Genomic DNA, 26,270 nt, shown 5'->3' with positions numbered 1-26,270 from the left:
CTGTGATGCTGGAGCAACCAGAAACACAAACGACTGTTCGATGATCTTGGAGATCACTCTTGGAAGAAGAACTAGAGGCGGGAAGATATAAGCAGGTTGGTAACACCAAGGAACTGCTAACGCATCCACTGCCTCTGCCTAAGGATCCCTGGACCTGGACAGGTACCTGGGAAGTTTATTGTTTAGATGGGAAGCCATCAGATCTATTTCTGTAAGACCCCACATCTGAACAATCTGACAAAACACATCTGGATGGAGCGACCACTCCCCCGGATATAAAGTCTGACGGCTGAGATAATACGCTTCTCAATTGTCTACACCTGGGATATGAACCGCAGAAATTAGACAGGAGCTGGATTCCGCCCAAGAAAGTATCCGAGATACTTGTTTCATAGCTTGGGGACAAACCCCTTGTGCTGTCAGAGATCTGTAGACAGCTCCCCAACCTGAAAGACTTGCATCTGTTGTGATCACAGTCCAGGTTGGACGAACAAAAGAAGCCCCTTGAACTATACAATGGTGATCTAACCACCAAGTCAGAGAGAGTCGAACATTGGGATTTAAGGATATTAATTGTGATATCTTTGTATAATCCCTGCACCATTGATTCAGCATACAAAGCTGGAGAGGTCTCATATGAAAACGAGCAAAGGGGATCACATCCGATGCTGCAGTCATGAGACCTAAAACTTCCATGCACATAGCTACTGAAGGGAATTATTGAGATTGAAGGTTCCGACAAGCTGAAACCAATTTTAATCATCTCTTGTCTGTTAGAGACAGAGTCATGGACACTGAATCTATCTGGAAACCTAAAAAGGTGACCCTTGTTTGAGGAATAAAGAAACTTTTTTGGTAAATTGATCCTCCAACCATGTCTTTGAAGAAACAACACTAGTTGATTCGTGTAAGATTCGGCAGAATGTAAAAACTGAGCTAGTACCAAGATATTGTCCAAATAAGGAAACACCGCAATACCCCGTTCTCTGATTACAGAGAGTAGGGCACCGAGAACCTTTGAAAAGATTCTTGGAGCTGTTGCTAAGCCAAATGGAAGAGCGAGAAATTGGTAATGCTTGTCTAGAAAAGAGAATCTCAGAAACCGATAGTGGTCTGGATGAATCGAAATATGAAGATATGCATCCTGTAAGTCTATCGTGGACTTATAATGACCTTGCTGAACAAAAGGCAGAATTGTCCTTATAGTCACCATCTTGAATGTTGGCACTCTTACAAAGCGATTCAAAATTTTCAGATCCAGAACTGGCCTGAATGAATTTTCTTTCTTTGGGCAATGAATACATTTGAATAAAACCCCAGACCCCGTTGCTGAAACGGAACTGGTATGATTACCCCTGAAAGCTCCAGATCTGAAACACACTTCAGAAAAGCCTGAGCCTTTATTGGATTTGCTGGGATGCGTGAGAAAAAAAATCTTCTCACAGGAGGTCTCACAGGAGGTCCTATTCAATACCCTTGAGAGACAATACTCTGAATCCATTGATTTTGGACAGAATCTGCCCAAATGCTTTGGAAAAATCTTAATCTGCCCCCTATCAGCTGAGCTGGAATGAGGGCCGCACCTTCATGCAGACTTGGGGGCTGGCTTTGGTTTCTTAAACAGCTTGGATTTATTCCAACTCGAAGAAGGTTTCCAATTGGAACCAGATTCTTTGGGGGAAGGATTGGGTTTCTGTTACTTATTTTGTCGAAAGGAACGAAAACGGTTAGAAGCTTTAAAATTAACCCTTAGGTCTTTTATCCTGAGGTAAAAAAATGCCCTTCCTCCCAGTGACATTTGAAATAATTGAATCCAACTGAGAACCAAATAAATTATTACCTTGGAAAGAAAGAGATAGTAATCTAGACTTAGATACCATGTCAGCATTCCAATATTTGTGCCACAAAGCTCTTCTAGCAAAAATAGCTAAAGACATAGATCTAACATCAATTTTGATGATATCAAAAATGGCATCACAGATAAAATGATTAGCATGTTGAAGCAAGCGAACAATGCTAAACAAATCAGGATCCATTTCCGGTTGCGCTAAACTTTCCAACCAAAAAGTTAATGCAGCTGCAACATCAGCCATCGAAATTGCAGGCCTGAGAAGATAGCCAGAATATAAATAAGCTTTCCTTAGATAAGATTCAAGTTTCTTATCTAAAGGGTCCTTAAAGGAAGTACTATCTTCCATAGGAATAGTAGTACGTTTGGCAAGAGTAGAAATAGCCCCATCAGCTTTGGGGATCTTTTCTCAAAACTCCAATCTAACTGCTGGCAAAGGATACCATTTTTTAAACCTTGGAGAAGGGATAAAAGAAGTACCAGGCCTATTCCATTCCTTAGAAATCATATCAGAAATAGCATCAGGAACTGGAAAAACCTCTGGAGTAACCACAGGAGGTTTATAAACAGAATTTAAACGTTTACTTTAGTATCAAGAGGACTAGTTTCCTCAATATCCAAAGTAATCAACACCTCTTTTAACAAGGAACTAATATACTCCCCTTTAAATAGATAAGTAGATTTGTCAGTGTCAATATCTGAGGTAGGATCTTCTGAATCAGATAGATCCTCATCAGAGGAGGATAATTCAGTATGTTGTCGGTCATTTGAAATTTCATCAACCTTATGAGAAGTTTTAAAAGACCTTTTACGTTTATTAGAAGGCGGGATAGCAGACAAAGCCTTCTGAATTGAATCAGCAATAAAATCTTTTATATTCACAGGGATATCATGTACATTAGATGTTGAAGGAACAACAGGCATAGTACTAGAACTGATGGATACATTCTCTGCATGTAAAAGCTTATCATGACAACTATTACATACCACAGCTGGAGATATAATCTCCACAAATTTACAACAGATACACTTAGCTTTGGTAGAACTGTTATCAGGCAGTAGGGTTCCAACAGTGGTTTCTGAGACAGGATCAGATTGAGACATCTTGCAAATGTAAGAGAAAAAACATAATTTATGTAAGAACTTACCTGATAAATTCATTTCTTTCATATTAGCAAGAGTCCATGAGCTAGTGACGTATGGGATATACATTCCTACAAGGAGGGGCAAAGTTTCCCAAACCTTAAAATGCCTATAAATACACCCCTCACCACACCCACAAATCAGTTTAACGAATAGCCAAGAAGTGGGTTGATAAGAAAAAAGTGCGAAAGCATATAAAATAAGGAATTGGAATAATTGTGCTTTATACAAAAAAATCATAACCACCACAAAAAGGGTGGGCATGGACTCTTGCTAATATGAAAGAAATGAATTTATCAGGTAAGTTCTTACATAAATTATGTTTTCTTTCATGTAATTAGCAAGAGTCCATGAGCTAGTGACGTATGGGATAATGACTACCCAAGATGTGGATCTTTCCACGCAAGAGTCACTAGAGAGGGAGGGATAAAATAAAGACAGCCAATTCCTGCTGAAAATAATGCACACCCAAAATAAAGTTTAATGAAAACATAAGCAGAAGATTCAAACTGAAACCGCTGCCTGAAGTACTTTTCTACCAAAAACTGCTTCAGAAGAAGAAAACACATCAAAATAGTAGAATTTAGTAAAAGTATGCAAAGAGGACCAAGTTGCTGCTTTGCAAATCTGATCAACCGAAGCTTCATTCCTAAACGCCCAGGAAGTAGAAACTGACCTAGTAGAATGAGCTATAATCCTTTGAGGCGGAGTTTTATCCGACTCGACATAGGCATGATGAATTAAAGATTTCAACCAAGATGCCAAAGAAATGGCAGAAGCTTTCTGGCTTTTTCTAGAACCAGAAAAGATGAAAAATAGACTAGAAGTCTTTCGGAAAGACTTAGTAGCTTCAACATAATATTACAAAGCTCTAACAACATCCAAAGAATGCAATGAATTCTCCTTAGAATTCTTAGGATTAGGACATAATGAAGGAACCACAATTTCTCTACTAATGTTGTTAGAATACACAACCTTAGGAAAAAATTCAAAAGAAGTTCGCAACACCGCCTTATCCTGATGAAAAATCAGAAAAGGAGACTCACAAGAAAGAGCAGATAATTCAGAGACTCTTCTGGCAGAAGAGATGGCCAAAAGAAACAAAACTTTCCAAGAAAGAAGTTTAATGTCCAAATGAATGCATGGGTTCAAAAGGAGGAGCTAGAAGAGCCCCCAGAACCAATTTCAAACTCCAAGGAGGAGAAATTGACTGAATGACAGGTTTTATACGAACTAAGTCTTGTACAAAACAATGAATATCAGGAAGATTAGCAATCTTTCTGTGAAAAAGAACAGAAAGGGCAGAGATTTGTCCTGTCAAGGAACTTGCGGACAAACCTTTATCTAAACCATCCTGAAGAAACTGTAAAAAATTCTCGGAATTCTAAAAGAATGCCAGGAAAAATGATGAGAAGACACTAAGAAATATAAGTCTTCCAGATTCTATAATATATCTCTCTAGATACAGATTTACGAGCCTGTAACATAGTATTAATCACAGAGTCAGAGAAACCTCTTTGACCAAGAATCAAGCGTTCAATCTCCATACCCTTAAATTTAAAGATTTGAGATCCTGATGGAAAAAAGGACCTTGCGACAGAAGGTCTGGTCTTAACGGAAGAGCCCATGGTTAGCAAGAGGCCATCCGAAAAAGAATCCGTCCATGCTGGAGCTACCAGCAGAACGAGCATTCCTTCAGAATCTTGGAGATTACTCTTGGAAGAAGAACTAGAGGCGGAGAGATATAGGCAGGATGATACTTCCAAGGAAGTGATAATGCATTCACTGCCTCCGCCTGAGGATCCCGGGATCTGAACAGATACCTGGGAAGTTTCTTGTTTAGATGAGAAACCATCAGATCTATTTCTGGAAGTTCCCACATTTGAACAATGTGAAGAAATACCTCTGGGTGAAGAGACCATTCGCCCGGATACAACGTTTGACAACTGAGATAATCCGCTTCCCAATTGTCTATACCTGGGAAATGAACCGCAGAGATTAGACAGGAGCTGGATTCCGCCCAAACCAGAATTCGAGACACTTCTTTCATAGCCAGAGGACTGTGAGTCCCTCCTTGATGATTGATGTATGCCACAGTTGTGACATTGTCTGTCTGAAAACAAATGAACGACTCTCTCTTCAGAAGAGGCCAAAACTGAAGAGCTCTGAAAATTGCACGGAGTTCCAAAATATTGATCGGTAATCTCACCTCCTGAGATTCCCAAACCCCTTGTGCCGTCAGAGACCCCCACACAGCTCCCCAACCTGTAAGACTTGCATTTGTTGAAATTACAGTCCAGGTCGGAAGAACAAAAGAAGCCCCCTGAACTAAACGATGGTGATCTGTCCACCACGTCAGAGAGTGTCGTACAATCGGTTTTAAAGATATTAATTGAGATATCTTTGTGTAATCCCTGCACCATTGGTTCAGCATACAGAGCTGAAGAGGTCGCATGTGAAAATGAGCAAAGGAGATCGCGTCCGATGCAGCAGACATAAGACCTAAAATTTCCATGCATAAGGCTACCAAAGGGAATGATTGTGACTGAAGGTTTTGACAAGCTGATATCAATGTTAGACTTCCCTTGTCTGACAAAGACCGAGTCATAGACACTGAATCTACCTGGAAACCTAAAAAGGTTACCCTTGTCTGAGGAATCAATGAACTATTTGGTAAATTGATCCTCCAACCATGATCTTGAAGAAACAACACAAGTCGATTCGTATGAGATTCTGTTAAATGTGAAGACTGAGCAAGTACCAAGATATCGTCCAAATAAGGAAATACCAATACCCTGTTCTCTGAATACAGACAGAAGGGCACCAAGAACCTTTGTAAAAATTCTTGGAGCTGATGCTAAGCCAAACGGTAGAGCCACAAAACTGGTAATGCTTGTCTAAAAAAGAGAATCTCAGAAACTAAAAGTGATCTGGATGAATCGGAATATGCAGATATGCATCCTGTAAATCTATTGTAGACATATAATGCCCTTGCTGAACAAAAGGCAGGATAGTCCTTACAGTTACCATTTTGAATGTTGGTATCCTTACATAACGATTCAATATTGATAGATCCGGAACTGGTCTGAAGGAATTGACCTTCTTTGGTACAATGAAGAGATAGAATAAAACCCCAGCCCCTGTTCCAGAACTGGAACTGGCATAATTACTCCAGCCAACTCTAGATCTGAAACACATTTCAGAAATGCTTGAGCCTTTGCTGGGTTTACTGGGACACGGGAAAGAAAAAAAATCTCTTTGCAGGAGGCCTTAACTTGAAGCCAATTCTGTACCCTTCTGAAACAATGTTCTGAAACCAGAGATTGTGAACGGAATTGATCCAAATTTCTTTGAAAAGAATGTAAACTGCCCCATACCAGCTGAGCTGGAATGAGGGCCGCACCTTCATGGGGACTTAGGAGCTGGCTTTGGGTTTCTATAAGGCTTGGATATATTCCAAAGTGAAGAAGGTTTCCAAACTGATACCGCTCCTGAGGATGAAGGATCAGGCTTTTGTTGTGATGAAAGGAACGAAAACAATTATTAGACCTAAATTTACCTCAGATTTTTTATCCTGTGGTAAAAAAGTTCCCTTCCTTCCAGTAACAGTTGAGATAAAAGAATCCAACTGAGAACCGAATAATTTATTACCCTGGAAAGAAAGGGATAGCAAAGTTGACTTAGAAGACATATCAGCATTCCAAGTATTAAGCCATAAAGCTCTTCTAGCTAAAATAGTTAGAGACATATACCTGACATCAATGCTAATGATATCAAAGATGGCATCACAAATAAAATAATTAGCATGTTATAGAATAATAATGCTATGAGAATTATGATCTGTTACTTGTTGCGCTAAAGCTTCTAACCAAAAAGTTGAAGCTGCAGCAACATCCGCTAAAAATATAGCAGGAGTAGAGACAGCCCCATTAACCTTAGGGATTTTGTCCCAAATTCTAATCTGTCAGATGGCACAGGATATAATTGCTTAAAACGTTTTAAAAGGAGTAAATGAATTACCCAAATTATTCCATTCCCTGGAAATTACTTCAGAAATAGCATCAGGGACAGGAAACACTTCTGGAATAACTACAGGAGATTTAAAAACCTTATTTAAACGTTTAGTTTTAGTATCAAGAGGACCAGAATCCTCTATTTCTAATGCAATTAATACTTCTTTAAATAAAGAACGAATAAATTCCATCTTGAACAAATACAAAGATTTATCAGCATCAACCTCTGAGACAGAAACCTCTGAACCAGAAGAAACATTATCAGTATCAGAATGATGATGTTCATTTAAAAATTCATCTGAAAAAAGAGAAGTTTTAAAAGACTTTTATGTATACTAGAAGGAGAAATAACAGACATAGCCTTCTTAATGGATTTAGAAACAAAATCTCTTATGTTATCAGGAACACTCTGAGTATTAGATGTTGACGGAACAGCAACAGGTAATGTAACAGTACTAAAGGAAATTTTATCTGCATTAACAAGTTTGTCATAACATTTAATACAAACAACAGCTGAAGGAACAGATACCAAAAGTGATACACTTAGCTTTGGTAGCTCCAGCACCGGGCAGCGATTTTCCTGAAGTATCTTCTGACTCAGTTGCAACGTGGAACATCTTGCGATATGTAATAGAAAAAACAACATATAAAGCAAAATTGATCAAATTCCTTAAATGACAGTTTCAGGAATGGGAAAAAAATGCCAGTGAACAAGCTTCTAGCAACCAGAAGCAATAAATAATGAGACTTAAATAATGTGGAGACAAAAGTGACGCCCATATTTTTTTAGCGCCAAATAAGACGCCCACATTATTTGGCGCCTAAATGCTTTTTGGCACCAAAAATGACGCCACATCCGGAACGCCGACACTTTTGACGCAAAAGAACGTCAAAAATGACGCAACTTCCGGCGACACGTATGACGCCGGAAACAGAAAAAAAAAATTTTTGCTACAAAAAAGTCTGCGCCAAGAATGACGCAATAAAATGAAGCATTTTCAGCCCCCGCGAGCCTAACAGCCCACAGGGAAAAAGTCAAATTTTTTAAGGTAAGAAAAAGTGATTGAATCAAATGCATTATCCCAAATATGAAACTGACTGTCTGAAAACAAGGAATGTTGAACATCCTGAGTCAAGGCAAATAAATGTTTGAATACATATATTTAGAACTTTATAAAAAAGTGCCCAACCATAGCTTAGAGTGTCACAGAAAATAAGACTTACTTACCCCAGGACACTCATCTACATGTTTGTAGAAAGCCAAACCAGTACTGAAACAAAAATCAGCAGAGGTAATGGTATATATATAAGAGTATATCGTCGATCTGAAAAGGGAGGTAAGAGATGAATCTCTACGACCGATAACAGAGAACCTATGAAATAGACCCCGTAGAAGGAGATCATTGCATTCAAATAGGCAATACTCTCCTCACATCCCTCTGACATTCACTGCACGGTGAGAGGAAAACCGGGCTCCAACCTGCTGCGGAGCGCATATCAACGTAGAATCTAGCACAAACTTACTTCACCACCTCCATAGGAGGCAAAGTTTGTAAAACTGATTTGTGGGTGTGGTGAGGGGTGTATTTATAGGCATTTTAAGGTTTGGGAAACTTTGCCCCTCCTGGTAGGAATGTATATCCCATACGTCACTAGCTCATGGACTCTTGCTAATTACATGAAAGAAAACAACATATAAAGCAAAATTATCAATTTCCTTATATGGCAGTTTCAGGAATGGGAAAAAATGCAAACAGCATAGCCCTCTGACATAAAAATAGGCAAGAGGCATATAGGAAATGGGGTTTTAAATAATGAAATTATTTGGCGGCAAGTATGACGCACAACGCGAAATGAAATTTTTTTGCGCCAACAACATCCGGAAATGACACACTCGCGTCATTGCAGACGCAATTTTTTGCAAGAAAACTCGGCGTCAACTAAGACGCCGGAAATGGCGAATTTGCGTCATCGGACGTACCTTCGCGGCAAAAAAAATCCCGCACCAAAAATTACGCAATAAACATCAGCATTTTGCAACCTCGCGAGTCTAATTTTGCCCGCGAAAATTAAATTAGAAAGCAGTTGATTTGAAAAAAGACTAAACCCCAGGTAAGAAAAATATTTTCCTGAATATGTTTTTTCCCAAATATGATACTGATAGTCTGCAAAAGGAAATATAAATAAACCTGACTCATGGCAAATATAAGTACAATACATATATTTAGAACTTTATATTAATACATAAAGTGCCAAACCATAGCTGAGAGTGTCTTAAGTAATGAAAACATACTTACTGAAAGACACCCATCCACATATAGCAGATAGCCAAACCAGAACTGAAACAGTATTAGTAGAGGTAATGAAATATGAGAGTATATCGTCGATCTGAAAAAGGGAGGTAGGAGATGAATCTCTACGACCGATAACAGAGAACCTATGAAAAGATTTCCCGCAAGGAAAACCATAGAATTCAATAGGTGATACTCCCTTCATATCTCTCTGACATTCATAGTACTCTGAGAGGAATCGGACTTTAAAATGCTGAGAAGCGCATATCAACGTAGAAAATCAAGCACAAACTTACTTCACCACCTCCATAGGAGGCAAAGTTTGTAAAACTGAATTGTGGGTGTGGTGAGGGGTGTATTTATAGGCATTTTGAGGTTTGGGAAACTTTGCCCCTCCTGGTAGGATTGTATATCCCATACGTTACTAGCTCATGGACTCTTGCCAATTACATGAAAGAAAAGACAATTCAATGTCCGTTTTTTTCTTTTAATTCCCCTGTATGTAGGTCCATTTTATAGGAAGAAGCACAGTATGCTGGGAGTTACATAGCATTCTGGTATTTGTAGTATACTATTTCCCTCTCTGTATTTTGCCACTGCAGTTCTGGGACCAGATTACATATATGGCACAGGCTTCAGCGCAAGCGCTGCAACCCGTGCCACCCGTAATTTCACCTTGCACACCGGGGTATGCAATAAACCCTGCCAGCAGTTCATAAAGTGCCGTAAGTCAGATAAACTAGCGATGTCCAGAAATGAGCGTAAAATACAAATTTCTGGAGTCGCCAGTGACTTACTGCACTTTAGAAACTGCGGGCGCCTAAGAAAAGTAAAAAAATATATCAAATCTCCCTTAAAAGTCTAACATGCCTCCCAAAAATAAGCCCAACACGTAAAACCCCTATATTCGCCATCAAACCCACATCGGAACTAATAAAAGTATTAACCCCTAAACCGCCCCCCCCCCCCACAATGCAATAAAACTATTTAAACTTAACTAAACTGTTAACCCCTATTTCCACAATCAAACCCCCACCACAAGTAATAACAAAACTATTAACCCCTAAATCCACCAACCCCAACATTGCAAACTACCTAGTAAAGTATTAACCCCTAAACCGCCAAAGCCCACAACACAATAAACCTATCAAAGTATTAACCCCTTAACCGCCAAAGCCCTCAACGTAAATAAATAATTAAATTACTAAGCCCCCTAACCTAATACCCCCTAACCTAACACCCCCTAAATGAACCCAAATTACCTAAATTTCAAAATACTAAAGTTACTATTAAAATAAAAAAAACTAACACTACTTAAAAAATAAAAAATAAACTAAGTATAAATTAAAAGGACAGTCTAGTTAAAATTAAAATTCTGGTGTAGACTGTCCCTTTAAGCTACAATTACAGAAAATAAAAAAATTCTAAGATTACAGAAAATAAAAAACAAAATTATCAAATTTTTAAAAATTATACCTAATCCCTATGAAAATAACCCCCCCCCCAAAATAAAAATACCCCCTACTCTAAGAATAAACTACCAGTAGCCCTTAAAAGGTCTTTTGCAGGGCATTGCCCCAAGATAATCAGCTCTTTTACATTAAAAATACACCAAGTCCCCCATAACAGTAACCCCCACCCACCAAACCCCCAAAATAAAAAGCCTAACACTAAAAAAGGGCATTTGTTGGGCATTGCCCTTAAAGGGACATTTAGCTCTTTTATAAAATGCCCACCCTAATCTAAAAAAAAAAACTATGTCTAACCCTCAGGTTGGTACTCACCATTCCTGAAGTCCGGTGGGTGGGCATATGCCCAACAAATGCCCTTTTCAGGGCAATGGGTAGTTTAGGTTTTTTAGTGTTAGGTTTTTTTATTTTGGGGGATTTGGTGGATGGGGTGGGGGTTACTGTTAGGGGGGGACTTTGTCTATTTTGTAATGCAAAAGAGCTGATTATCTTGGGGCAATGCCCTGCAAAAAGCCCTTTTAAGGGCTACTGGTAATTTATTCTTAGAGTAGGGGGTGTTTTTATTTTCATAGGGATTAGGTATCATTTTTTAATATTTGATAATTTTGTTTTTTATTTTCTGTAATCTTAGAATTTTTTTATTTTCTGTAATTGTAGCTTAAAGGGACAGTCTACACCAGAATTTTAATTTTGACTAGACTGTCCTTTTAATTTATACTTGGTTCATTTTTTATTTTTAAAGTAGTGTTAGTTTTTTTATTTTAATAGTAACTTTAGTATTTTGAAATTGAGTTAATTTGGGTTCATTTAGGGGGTGTTAGGTTAGGGGGCTTAGTAATTTAATTATGTATTTGCGTTGTGGGCTTTGGCAGTTTAGGGGTTAATACTTTAATAGGTAGTTTGCGTTGTGGGCTTTGGCGGTTTAGGGCTGCTGAACCAAAAATGGCCCGTCTCCTAAGCTTACATTCCTGCTTTGCCAAATAAAGATACTAAGAAAATGAAGAAAAATTAATAGGAGTAAATAAGAAGGTTGCTTAAAATTGCATGCTCTATGTAAATCATGAAAGAAAAAGATTGTGTTTCATATTCCTTTAATATCCAGCAATACTCTTACTTTGGACTAAGTCTCATGATTTTTGCACATGAGTATTTAAGTTCTGAATATTAAAGCCATATAGTACCTTTTCTAAATAAATAAAACTTCAAGAGCTTAATTACAAGGTCTATGGTATGGTATTCCTGCCATCACTTGTGTCACTTGTATTTACTTCTGTTATGAAATCTACTTTAATCTCTCTGTATCCTTTGTTAAAAAGCATACCTAGGCAGGCTCAGGAGCAGCAATGCAGTACTGGGAGCTAGCTGCTAATTGTTGGCTACACATATATGTCTGTTGCCATTTGCTTACCAGGTGTGTTTAGCTAATTGCTAGTAGTGCACTGATTTTAGTTTTGCCGAGGTTTAAAAACATAACTATACCCAAGCAGTGATTCAATAATAAAACCCTCTCACACATTAAAGCATTTTATTTTTGTGTTTTTATGTACCTTAGTGTTCTTCTAAACATTATTAGAAGACAACCAAGTACACTCGACTGTTTAAAGGAGAAAAAATATAAAAATATACAGGTAGCACTCAGTTTACACCGGGATTAGGTTCAAGAAGGAATGGTTGTAAATCGAAACCATTGTAAATTGAAACCCAGTTTATAATGTAAGTCAATGGGAAGTGAGGGAGTTAGGTTCCAGGCCCCTCTCAAAATTGGCATAAGTAACACCTAATACATTATTTTTAAAGCTTTGAAATGAAGACTTTAAATGCTAAACAGCATTATAAACCTAATAAAATAATCACACAACACAGTGACTTTACTTGTATTTTTCTGCAAACAGTTCTTTCTATGCATTCCAATCTGGACTGATTTATAGACAGGAAGATCTTGTTCCTTTGCAAGCTGCTCGATAGCTCAGGTCTGGTTAAACTGATTAATTTTAGCTTGCTTGGCTTGCATATCTTTGCTGCAACACAAGCGGACAGCTCCACTTACTGGCTATTTTAATCAATGCACTGCTTCTCAATGCTTTTCAATAGCAGTCACATGACTGAAAAAAAGGTTGTTATTCTGAAACGGTGCAAATTGAACCGTTGTAAACCGAGGGCCACCTGTATAAGATGTATTGTTTTTTGAAGTAGGAACAAAATACAATTTTAAGGTTAATTGATATAATTTGATTTTCGCAGATTGTTCCGCAGTATTCGACAGTGGAAAAAAAGAGAGTGGATACTTTCGTGTAAGGCCAAAACCTGAGAATGAGCCATTCCTTGTGTACTGTGATATGTCTGATGGTGGAGGTTGGACTGTTATCCAGCGCCGCAGCAACGGCAATGTACATTTTAATAGGTATAGCACAATATATGTGCGTTGAGGTTTAAAATGGTTGTTTACATTTAACATTATTGTTGTAATAAAAAACACGCCAAGCATTGTGTTATACTTAATAGAAATAATTGCAATATGTATTATCAGTTAAAAATTATTTCACTTTTTTTTTTTTTTTTTTTTTTAAATTGTTCATTTTGCATCAACATTAGTCCAGAAACTAATTATGGGATCAGTAAGTTACATTACTCCACTATACTATATAAGTTTCTCTGAAATAATTTTGGATACTAAGATATATGTTACATATGCTGAATATATTCAAAAGTATGCTTAAAGTGATAGTAAACTTTAACTATTCAAATGCCCTATATGTAATCTTTGCCATTTTAAAAGTATATGTATACCTTTTTTTGTTTTTAATCCATCTGTGAAAGTGTTAAAATATTTTATATAGTAATGCTTCTATAGCAAAGTTATGCCGGCCCACTTGGAAGAACTCTTTTCTTTCATATAGGTGGCAAGAGTCCACAAGCTTGTTACTGATGGGATATATTCCTACTAGAAGGGAGCAAAGTTTCCCAAACCTCAAATGCCTATAAATACACCTCTCACATTGCTCATACCTCATTTTAAAAACTTTGCCCCGTTAGGAGGTGGTGAAGCATGATGTGCTTGATTTCTTCAGTGAAAGGCGCTTCTAAGCATATTGAAGCCCAGTTCCTCTCTAAGTGCAGTGTTTGTCTGAGGGATGTGAAGGGAGTATTGCCTGATGATGCCATGTTTTCGCCTATGGGAAAGCTTTTTATAAAGCTCTCTGTAAATCGGTCGCAGGGATTCATCTGCTGCCTTCCTTTATAGATCGACAATATACTCTTCTACCACTACCTCTGCTGATATGTTTCAGTACTAGTTTGGCTTTCTGCTATATGTGGATGTGTGTCTTATGGTAAGTATATATCTTTCTTAAGGGACACTCTCAGCTATGGAACGGCACTTTATTTTGTAAAGTTCTTAATGTATATGTGTGTATATATATATATATATATATATATATGTGTATGTATGTATGTATATATGTATATATATTGGCCATGAGACAGGTTGTTTTTATTTTCTTTTAAGTGGCATGATATACAGTATCAGTATTGGAAATGTTGCTTAGAAATTTGAATGTAAGTTTTTTTAAATTAAAAATGCTAACCTTTAGGCCCTTATTACCTCTGCATTCTCGGAGGTTCTTTTTTCATTTTACGTTATTTACATCATCATAATGCGTCATCATTTTGCACCTTTTTCGCACTTTTTTCTAGTTTAAAAAGGCGCTCCCAGTTTACTCTGTGCTCTCATATTTTTTCAGAGAGCTATAACGCTTGTTTTTATTCATCATTGATATTAACTATAATGTTTTTTTAAAAAGCATTGTTTCCCATTCCTGAAATCTGCTGGAGAGTGTGATATTTTGCAACTAATGTTATTTTTCATTTTTGCTTGTTACAATTTTATTGCCATGATGTCTCAAACTGAACCTGCCTCTGATATTATCATAGAAACTGAGTTGCCTGAACATATTTCTACCAAAGCTAAGTGTGTTTGTTGTAAAAAAGCTGATCTAAATTCTTCAAGTTGTGGCTTCTGTTTTGATAAATTATTACATGCTGAAACTATTTCTATGAATACAAATGCATCCACTGTTGTTCCATCTCAGTCTAATGCAAAAGGCATTCCTGCAGAAATGAAAGATTTTATTGCTGCAGCCATAGAGAAGACAATCGGGTAGATTTATCATACCCCGGGCAGACATGATTCGCTATAGCGAATCATGTCTGCCCTGCAACACTGAATGCCGACAGCATTGAACTGCTTGTGCAATGCCGCCCTCTGCAGATTTGTGGCCAAACGGCCACTAGCAGGGGGTGTTAATTAACCTGATTGTATTCAATCGAGTGGATTGATGTCCGCAGCCTCAGAGGAGGCAGACGAGTTAAGGAGCAGGGGTCTTAAGACCACTGCTTCTTAACTCCTGTTTCTGGCGAGTTTGAAGGCTCACGCGGAAACGGGGCTCTACGGCCCCAGTCGGGCCGTTATAAATCGGCCCCTATGACTGCTATTCCACCTTCAAATAATCATAATAGGACTTTACAAACGTTTCCTTAGTCTAGGGAATTATTTACTGACCAACAGCATACTGATGTATTTTCTACTGATGAGGGTTCCTCTTATTCAGAGAATCCTACATCAGAGACAGAAATTGATAAATCTTTTTTATTTAAAATTGAACATATTCGCTCACTTTTGAAGAAAGTTTTATTTACTTTGGGTATTAAGGAGTCTAAACCTCTTGATGATAAATCTTGTAATTGTTTAAATTCTGTATTTAAGACTACTGTTATTACACCTGACGTTTTTCCTATTCCAGATGCTATCTCTAATGTAATTGCTAAAGAATAGTCTAAACCTGGTACCTCTTTTAACCCTTCTTCGAAGTTCTAGCTTTAAAAAATGGTATCCTTTGCCTGTTGCTAATTTGGAACTTTATGAAACAGTCCCTAAGATGATGGGGCTATTTCCACTCTTGCTAAACGTACTACCATTCCTATTGAAGAGAGCACTTCTTTTAACCCTTTGAGAGCTAACGACGGCTCTGAGCCGTCACAAATTTTCCTAGTCAGGTGCCGACGACGGCTCAGAGCTGTCGTTAGCACTCACCCACCTTGAGAGCAATCTGGGGGCTCCCATCGACTCCCACCCCGGCAATCGGGCCTGTATAGTGACAGGCATCGCCGGGGCTTCAGGTTTTGATGTGATGACATCACCGTGCAACTTTATTTAAAAATTACAATGGACAGTATAGGGAAATGGGAGCATGCTGCTTAGAAGCCTGTATCTCAGGTATCTAAGCAGATACAGACCCCCAAATTACCTAACCTTTCAAACAATATAAGTGTTGGGGATCTGAATTTTTATTAAAAAAGTTAAAAAAAATATATATTTAAAAAACAAACAAACAAACAACCCCCCCCCCTCAAATCCAGCTTAGCACCCAGGTGGGAAATTGCTTAGCACTCAAAGGGTTAAAGACCCTTTAGAGGGGAAGCTTGAATCTTATCTTAGAAGGGCATATTTACATACTGGCTATATTCTCAGACCAGTTTTATCTATGGCTGATGTTGCTGCTGCTTATACTTTTTGGTTTGACGGTTTAGCTCAGCAGTTGTTTTCAGACCCTGAATTATCTAACATTATCCTTTTACTTCAACACGCAAATCATTTTCTTTGTGATGCTATTTTTGATGTTATGAAAATCAACATCAAATGTATGTCTAGCTATTCTGACTAGAAGAGCATTATGGCTTAAATCTTGGAATGCTGACATGGTGTATAAAACTAGATTATTATCTCTCTCTTTTCAAGGTAAAAATCTTTTTGATTCTCAATTGGATTCTATTATTTCAACTATTACTGGGGGAAAGAGAGTTTTTGTTCCCCAAGACAAAAAATCTAAAGGAAAATTTAAAGCTACTAATCATTTTCGTTCCTTTTGTCCCCTAAAGCCTCTGGCTCTAATTGGAGACCATCTCCAAATAGGAGTAAATCCGTCCCCTAAGCCTGAATGGAGGTGCGGCCCCAATCCAGTTCTTCTGGTGGGGGGCAGACTAAAGCTATTTCAAGAATTTTGGGCAGACTCTGTCCAAAATTAGTGGATTCAGAATATAATTTCTCAGGGGTATCGAATTGGATTCGGAATAAGGCCTCCCATGAAAAGATTCTTTCTCACCCATGTACCTCAAAACTCAGTAAAAGCCCAAGCATTTCTATACTGTGTTTCAGATCTAGAACTCTTGGGGGTAATTGTCCCAGTTCCTCTTCAGGAACAGGGGTTGTTTTTTTTTCAAATGTTTTCATTGTCCTGAAGAAGGAAAATTTGTTCCGACCAATTTTGGATCTGAAAACTTTAAATCGATTTGTAAGAGTCACAACTTTCAAGATGGTGACTATAAGGACTATTCTGCCTTTTGTTTAGTAAGGTCAATTTATGTCCACAATAGACTTACAGGATGCTTATCTTCACATCCCAATCCACCCAGATCATTATCAATTGCTGAGATTCTCATTTCTAGAAAAGCATTACCAATTTGTCGCTCTTCCATTTGGCCTTGCAATAGCTCCGAAAATATTCTCAAAGTTTCTCAGTGCCCCTCTATCTGTTATCAGAAAGCCAGAAAGCAGAGTATTGCGGTGTTTCCTTATTTAGATGACATCTTGGTACTAGCTCAATCTTTTCATTTAGCAGAATCTCACACGACACAGCTATTGTCGTTTCTTCAAAAAACATGGTTGGAGGATCAATTTACCAAATAGTTTCTTGATTCCTCAGACAAAGGTCACCTTTTTAGGTTTCCAGATAGATTCAGTGTCCATGACTCTATCCCTAACAGAAAATAGATGATTGAGATTGGTTTCAGCTTGTCTAAACCTTCAGTCTCTATCATTCCCTTCAGTGGCTATCTGCATAGAAGTTTTAGGTCTCATGATTTCAGCATCAGATGCAATCCTCTTTGCTTGTTTTCACATGAGACCTCTTCAGTTTTGCATGTTGTACCAATGGTGCAGGGATTACACTTGGATATTACAACTGATATTCTTAAATCCCAAACACTCGGCTCTCTCTGACTAGGTGGTTAAATCACCACTTTATTATTCAAGTGGCCTCTTTTGCTCATCCTATCTGGTCTGTAATCACTACAGATGCAAGTCTTACAGGTTGGGGAGCTGTCTGGGGGTCTCTGACAGCACAAGGAGTTTGGAATCCTCGAGAGGCAAAGTTACCAATCAATAGTTTGGAACTACATGCTCTCTTCAGAGCTCTTCAGGCTTGGCCTCTATTGAAGAGGAAACCTTATATTAATTTTTAGACAGACAATATCGCTTCAGTGGCATATGGCAATCATTAATGGGGGACTCACAGTTTCCTAGCTATGAAAGAAGTATCTTGCATACTTTCTTCGGTGGAATACAATTCCTGTATAATCACAGCAATTCACATCCCAGAAGTAGACAATTGGGAAGGGGATTATCTTAGTCGGCAATCTTTACATCCTGGGGAGTGGTCTCTCCACCCAGATGTATTCTAATGAATTGTACAGATGTGGGGTTCTCCAGAGATAGATCTGATGGCCTCTCGTCTAAACAAGAAACTTCCCAGGTACCTTTCCAGGTCCAGGGATCCTCTGGTGGAAAAGATGGATGCTTTAGCAGTTCCCTGGTCTTACCAGCCTGCTTAAATGTTTCCCCCTCTGGTTCTTCTTTCAAGAGTGATCTCAAAGATCATAATGGAACAATCTTATGTGTTTCTAATAGCACCAGCGTGGCCTCACAGGATTTGATATGCAGACCTTGTCCGAATGTCCAGTTGCCAGCCTTGGCCTCTTCCACTAAGACCAGATATTCTCGTCTCAAGGCCCATTCTTACATCCAGATCTCAAATCTTTAAATTTGATGGCATGGAAATTGAACGTTTAGTCCTCAGTCATAGAGATTTCTCTGACTCCGTGATTAAAACTATGATTCAGGCCCGTAAGCCTGTTTCAAGGAAAATATACCACACGGTATAGAAAAACTATATTTCTTGGTGTTCTACACATGATTATTCCTGGCATTCCTTTCGGATTCCTAGGATTCTCCAGTTCCTTCAGTATGGTTTAGATAAGGGTTTGTCTGCCAATACTTTGAAAGGACAATTATTTGCTCTGTTTTATTTCACAGAAAGATTGCTAATCTTCCTGATATTCAATGTTTTGAATTAAACCTGCTTTTAAATCTATTTCTCCTCCTTGGAATCTTAATTTGGTATTAAAGATTTTGCAGACTCCTCCTTTTGAGCCTGTGGGGCCGATTTATCAAGTGTCTGTCCGACATGATCCGCTCAGTGGATCTTGTTCAAAAGACATTGATGAATGCCGACAGCATTCGCTGTCAGCATTTAACATTACACAAGCAGTTCTGGTGAACTGCTTGTGCAATGCTGCCCCCTGCAGATTTGTGGCCAATCGTCCGCTATCAGGGGGTGTCAATCAACCCAATCGTATATGATTGGGCGGATTGATGTCCGCAGTCTCAGAAGAGGCATACGAGTTAAGGAGCAGCAGTCTTAAGACCGCTGCTTCTTAACTGCTGTTTCCGGCAAGCCTAAGGGGCTTGCGTGGAAACAGCTGCATTTGGGCTGATTGACAGCTTGTTAAATCAGCCCCAATGCATTATTTGGACATTAAACTACTTTCTTGGAAAGTGTTATTTCTATTGGCTATCTCTTCTGCTAGAAGAGTTTCTAAATTGTCTGCACTCTCTTGTGAGTCTCTTTATCTGATTTCTCATCAAGATAAAACAGTTTTGCGGACTTCTTTCAAATTTTTGCCTAAAGCTGTGAATTCTAACAACATTAAAAGGGAAATTATTGTTCCTTCCTTGTGTCCTAATCCTAAGAATACTATTGAAAGATCTTTGCATTATTCGGCTGTGGTAAGAGCTTTGAAATATTATGTTGATGCTACTAAGGATTTCAGACAGACTTCTAGTCTATTTGTTATATTTTCTGGTTCTAGAAAAGACCAGAAAGCCTCTGTCATTTCTTTAGCATATTGGTTGAAACTTCTGATTCACAAAGCTTATTTGGAGGCGGGGCAGTCTCAGCCCCAGATAATTACAGCTCATTCTACAAGATCAGTTGCCACATCTTGGGCTTTCAAGAATGACGCATACCTTTAGTAAATTTTACCATTTTGATGTTTTTGCTTCTTCAGAAGAAACTTTTGGTAGAAAGGTTCTTCAGGCAGCTGTCTCTGTTTGATTCTAGTGCCTATAATTTGTTTTTTCAATTTTAAAGAAACGTAATTATTTTTTAGATTTAATTTCTCAGCGAAAATAGCTGGTTTTCATTTTACCCCTCCCTTTATTGTTACAAGTGGACTTCCACATCTTGGGTATTATATCCCATCAGTAACAAGCTCATGGACTCTCGCCACCTATATGAAAGAAAACATAATTAATATAAGAACTTACCTGATAAATTAATTTCTTTCATGGTGGCGAGAGTCCACGAGGCCCACCCATTTTTTGGGGATATGATTTTTTGTATAAAGCACATTATTTATCCTATTCCTCTTTTTTATCCTTTTACTCCATATAAACCTCACCAATTTGGCTATACGTTAAACTGAGGTATGAGTGAGGTGGGAGGTGTATTTATAGGCATTTGAGGTTCGGGAAACTTTGCCCCCTCCTGGTAGGAATGTATATCCCATCAGTAACAAGCTCATGAACTCTCGCCACCATTAAAGAAATTAATATATTAGGTAAATTCTTACATAAATTATGTTGTTTTTTAATGATACTAACAGTGAACATCCCATCAACATGTGTGTCATATGAAAATCTTGAAGTTCAGCCCCTTTAAAGCCTTTAGAAAGCCAGAGTGGGTGGGACTGCTCTATACATCACAGCCCAGCCAAAAGAAAAATGCTGTGTGTTAAGGACACGTTTATGCTCCTGAGCTTATTTTAGTCTACCTAGGATACCTAAAGCGCAAAGCATGCTTTATTTGAATAATTAAATGCTCACTACATACCTCTATTAAAAAAAAAGTTAGTGATGCTTTACAGAGATTTAGAATCTAGTAAATTACTTAAAATTATGGTAAATTTCAGACTATAAGAATGTTGCAATGAAAAATATATTAATTTGCAAGTAAAAACACATAATTATTTTTTTAAAGTGTATATAAAATGTATAACAAACGCTTTATAATCCTAATTGGTATTGTCTGTTCCTCTGCCTCCCTTCATAGAAACATAGATTTTGATAGCAGATAAGAGCCATAGGCCCAGAAAGTCTGTCCAATATTTCCTAAAAGTATAAACTTACCTAGTTTGTAGGATAGCCGAATGCCTGGGATAAGCATAAGGCTACCCTACAAATTAGATAAGTTTGTATTTTTAGAAAATATCGGGCAGACTTGCTGGGCCTATGGCTCTTATCTGCCATCAAAATCTATGTTTCTATGAAGGAGGGCGGAATATAAGCCTAAAGATGAGCTTAAAGGATCAATAGTTGAATGTTTTCATTCCTTGCGTCAGAATAAGAAGCAGAGAAAGTACCTGGAAACCAAATCCAATCTGGAACAAGAACAAGCAGAACAAGAAGTCGGTCTCTGACTCCAAGATCGCATGAAGGGGCGACCCCCAACTTGAATTCAAGCCAGGTGGGCAGATGAAGCCTGTTTCAAGGGGTTTGGGCTTTGTCCAGTCAGGAACCTTGGGTTCAGGACATTGTCTCTCAAGGGTACAGAATAGGTTTCCGTTCTCAACCACAGAGAGGCAGGTTTATTTTGTCTTTAATGTCAGGAAGGCCAGAAAAGAGAATAGCCTTACTGTGTTGTGTAGAGGATCTGGAATTCATGGGTATTATAGTCCCCATCCCTCATGGAGAGTGGGAAAGGGTTTTTTATTTGAACCTTTTCATTGTTTCAAAAAAAGAAGGAACCTTTCGACCCATTTTAGACCTGAAGTTTCTCATCAAATTTGTATGGGTCCCATCATTCAAAATGGAGACAATAAGATCAATCTTCCCCCTAGTTCTTCAAGGACAGTTCATGACTACAATGGATTTGAAGGATGCACACCTTCATATTCCGATTCATAAGGATCATTATCAGTACCTCAGATTTGCCTTTCTGGACAAACATTACCAGTTTACAACTCTACCCTTCGGTTTGGCCACAGCTCCCATAGTCTTTACAAAGGTTCTGGGGGCTTTACTTACAGTAGTCAGACTGCAGCGCATTACGGTGGCTCCATATTTGGACAACATATTGGTTCAAGCTCCATTTTTACAATTAGCAGTTGATCACACAGAAAAGTTATTTTTGAATCTTCAGGCTCATGAATGGAAGGTAAATCTAGAAAAGAGCTCTCTTGTTCCTTGAATGAGAGTGAGTGTCTAGGCATCATCATAGACTCAATGGTCATGAAAATTTTCCTAACACAAAAACGCAGGATAAAACTGCAGTCTGTCTGTCAAGTTCTTCAGTCTACTCTTCACCCTTTTGTGGCACAATGTATGGAAGTAATAGGTCTGATGGTAGCTACTTTGGACGCAATAACATTTGTTTGATTTCATTCGCGACCTCTACAGTTATGCATGCTCAAACAATGTCTTAAGTGATTATCTGGACCCGGTATCAAGGAGTTCTCTTTCTTGGTGGATGTCACCCAAACCCATTCTTCAGGGTATGAGCTTCATATGCCCATCCTGGGAAATTATAACCATGGATGCAATTTGTCAGGTTGGGGAGCTGTAAGGGGCAATCAGAGAGCTCAGGGAGTATGGTGAGCATGGGAAGCATATCTTCCCATAAACATCCTGGAACTCAGGGCCATCAGTTGTGCCTTGGTGACATGGCCCCACTTATGTTCCGTCCATTCTATTTTAATCAGACAACATCACTATGGTGGCTCCTCCATGGCATCTTTCTCAGAGACTAGACCTTCTACCTCAAGGACCTTTCTTTTATCAAAATCTAAATTCTGTGAGACTGACTGCATGGAGATTGAACAACTGATATTGGCTCAGATAGGATTTTCTGAGTCTGTAATTGATACCCTTATTCAGGCATGAAAGCCTGTCACCAAGCGTATATATCATAAGATCTAGGAAGGGAGAAGGGAGAGATGGGGAAGAGAGAATGGCACTACTTAAAGGTGACCCAATACTCTATTGAACACTGGTAAATGTGTTGATTCTGGTTGGGGGTGGGTGCCGAGTGTCTTCATTGTATAGGGACCTATCCTGCTATCATTAAGTGTTTACACACCTACTTAGGTTTATTTTATTGCTTGTAGTGCTTCAGCACATCAGATATTTGTGGTATCCATGGTGAGGAGTGCTAATTTGTATACACTTCTATAGTTGGTTTCACCACTATATTTTTTGTATATATCATAAGGTATGGAAGGTGTACTTGTCTTGGTGTGCGGAACATGGTTTTTCCTGGTACATAGTGAGAATTCCACATATTCTTCAATTTCTACAAGAGGGACTGAAAAATGGCTCTCGGCTAGTTCTCTTAAGGGCCAGATATCGTCTCTTTCTGTTTTATTACATAAAAAGTTGGCATGTTTGCCCGATGTTCAATCCTTTGTTCAAGCTATAGCTAGAATTCGACCGGTTTTCAAACTTATTGCCACTCCTTGGAGTCTTAACCTTGCTCTTAAAGTTTGAGCCTATTGATATTAAGTTACTATCTTGGAAGGTGTTATTTTTACTGTTGATATGTTCTGCATGAAGAGTTTCAGAATTGTCTGCCCTTCAGTGTGAATCCTCTTATCTGGTGTTTCACCAGTATGAAAACAGGTTTTCTACCTAAAGTGGTTTTGATGACTAACATAACTTAGGAAATTGTTCTGTCCCTTTGCCCTAATCCGGTTTCTTCTAAGGAGAGATTATTACACAACCTGGATGTGGTTAGGGCATTAAAGTTTTACCTTCATGCTACCAAGGAATTTACATTAATCGTCATGCCTAGTTGTACTGTTTTCTGGCAAGAGCAAAGGTCAAAGGGCCACTGCTGTTTCTTTGTCTTTCTGGCTGAGAAGTCTTATTCGCATGGCTTACTCAGAGGCGGGTTAGCAGACTTCAGTTCGTATTACTGCTCACCTGTGCGGTGTCAACACCTTAGGCTTTCAAGAATAAGACTTTGGTTGAACACATATGCAAGGCTGCGACCTGGTCTTCTTTATATACCTTTACAAAGTTTTATCAGTTTGATTTTTTTGCCTCAGCTAAGACTTCATTTGGGAGAAAGGTTCTTCAAGCAGTTGTGCTTAGCAAATAGAGACTGCCTTACCTTTTAATCCCACCCTAAATTCTTTGTGGACTCCACAGCTTGGGTACAGATTCCTATATGTAAGAATAGGAATTTGTCGACTCTCACTACCATTCGGAACAAAATAAAATGTATTCTTACCTGATAAATTCTTTATTTTCTTGTTAGTGAGAGTCCAGGAACCCGCCCTGGCTATTATTTTTCGTGGTAGCAGTCTACTTGGAACCCCTTTATCTCTTTTACTTTTTCCCTGTTCTCAGTTTAAACTACTGGGAGGCTAGGGGAAGTAAGAGGGATACTAATGTGTTTAGAGAAATTTAAGGGCTTTCTGGCATTAAAGCCAAGTGCTGAATTGGGCACTATTAGAATAATAAGTAGTGGGATTAAAATATAACACTTTATTTAACAAATATGCTGAGACAAACAAAGTTACCAAAATGGATCATATTTATGAGGTGGGTAATCATCATCCACTTCTAAGTATTCATTTTGATATGATCCAACTAGGTTAAAAACAATAAAGGGCTGTGTGCCCTGGAGGCGCTGCTGCTGAACCACAGGAAAATTCAAAAAGTGGAAAACAGCACACCTAAATCTTTCTCTTATGGGGCATGGAGCAGCAGACTTGCCAGGTCCACAGCACTATCACAAACTTCAAAAAACTCCAGCCACCATATCAGTTAAAAGACCTTTATTTTCTTATCCTGGGTCCAAACATACAACGTTTCAAGCCAATGTGGCTCTTAGTCATGTACATGACTAAGAGCCACATTGGCTTGAAACGTTGTATGTTTGGACCCAGGATAAGAAAATAAAGGTCTTTTAACTGATATGGTGGCTGGAGTTTTTTTAAGTTTGCTGAACCACAGGAGACAGAGTGAAAGTGTATTAAGCAAAAAATATGGAAAATAGATAGACAGGGATTTGAAACCTCACAACCAACACACAGACTATGCGCTCAAAGGCATCCTCCTGCCTGCGTACTGCTGGGATTAAACCCAGTCAGCCAATTGCTAAATAAGTGCCCTGTTTCTATTCATCACACTCATACCAATGAATTTACTTAATCTGCATGCTGCATAGCACGCTACTTTTATCATAATATGCTCATCGTTCACTCAAATAGGCTTGCAAGGATATGCAAACAGATATACTGTGTCACCAACTATCACTGTGTAACACCACAATTCGTAAATAATAAGTCTGTTTGCTTAATTTGTATCTCTTTAGAATATAGCAAACGATCAGTGACGTGCGGTGAGGTCAGAGGCTGGTGAGGCACTGGCCATGATACGCCTGAGAAACACTCTAGAATTTAGATAGACCATGCAATTTTAAACAACTTTCCAATTTACTTCTATTATCTAATTTGCTTTGTTCTCTTAGTATCCTTTATTTTAAAGCATACCTAGGTAGGCTCAAGAGCTGGGGAACTAGCTGCTGATTGGTGGCTGCACATATACACCTTCAGCCTATGGCTTACCATTGTTTTCCGATAGCTCCCCACAATGCATTGCTGCTCATTTAATAAAGGATACCAAAAGAATGAAGCAAAATGTTAATAGAAGTAAGTTGAAACGTTTGAAATTGTATGCCGTTTATAACATATGGCAGCACTATTTTACCATTAAAAAGAGACATGAAAAAGGTGTATAGGGTCTATAGTCTTATGCAACATGGAGCAAAATGAATGGAATAACTGAAAGAAAGAAAAACACTCCCTCAAACACACATTCTCTGTCACACTCCAAAACACACACTCTCCCCCACCCTTTCTCTCACATAGACATACTCTCTCACACACACAAACTCACTGCCTCACAGTTCACTTACTTACACAAAAACACACAGGCACTCTCCCTCACACACACTCTCCCATAATATATAATATTGCCATTTTCATCCCCCCTAGCATTATACATGCTGTACTGTGATTGGCTGATATGTGCTGTGGCTCATTTATAAATGTTCCTAATTGGCCATATAAAAGTAAATAAACTTTCAGGAGTATTTTCTAGGGGTGTGTACATGGACTGTAAAATAATTCAGGTTTTTCTAACAAAATGATAGCTTTCATATGACTGACAGACCTCAATTGTAACTTATATGGTCATCATCACTGACACTGTTTAGAGAAGAGATTGAGAATAGTAATTAAATATACCCATTACCCAGTCCCTCCCTGTGCATTTATGAGATCATCTTTGAGATTCTGTGTGCTATAGGGGCACCAGCATCAAAGATCA

The 26,270-nt window shown here is 38.4% G+C and overlaps 1 protein-coding gene across 3 annotated transcripts in view; it reads left to right on the top strand.

Moving 5' to 3' along the window:
- The window catches only part of LOC128654468 (fibrinogen-like protein 1), an 83,120-nt gene that overhangs the window by 39,103 nt on the left and 17,747 nt on the right, over positions 1 to 26,270 (top strand). For all 3 annotated transcript variants that reach the window (XM_053708393.1, XM_053708391.1, XM_053708394.1), the window contains one exon: positions 13,007 to 13,166. In XM_053708393.1, the coding sequence (XP_053564368.1) occupies positions 13,007 to 13,166 (160 nt within the window). The remainder of the gene's footprint in view (positions 1 to 13,006; positions 13,167 to 26,270) is intronic.

This window comes from Bombina bombina, chromosome 3, assembly GCF_027579735.1.
Source record: "Bombina bombina isolate aBomBom1 chromosome 3, aBomBom1.pri, whole genome shotgun sequence".
NCBI lineage: Eukaryota > Metazoa > Chordata > Amphibia > Anura > Bombinatoridae > Bombina > Bombina bombina.
The sequence above is the reverse complement of the archived record's forward strand: the minus strand, read 5'-3'. Positions and strand labels throughout refer to the sequence as shown.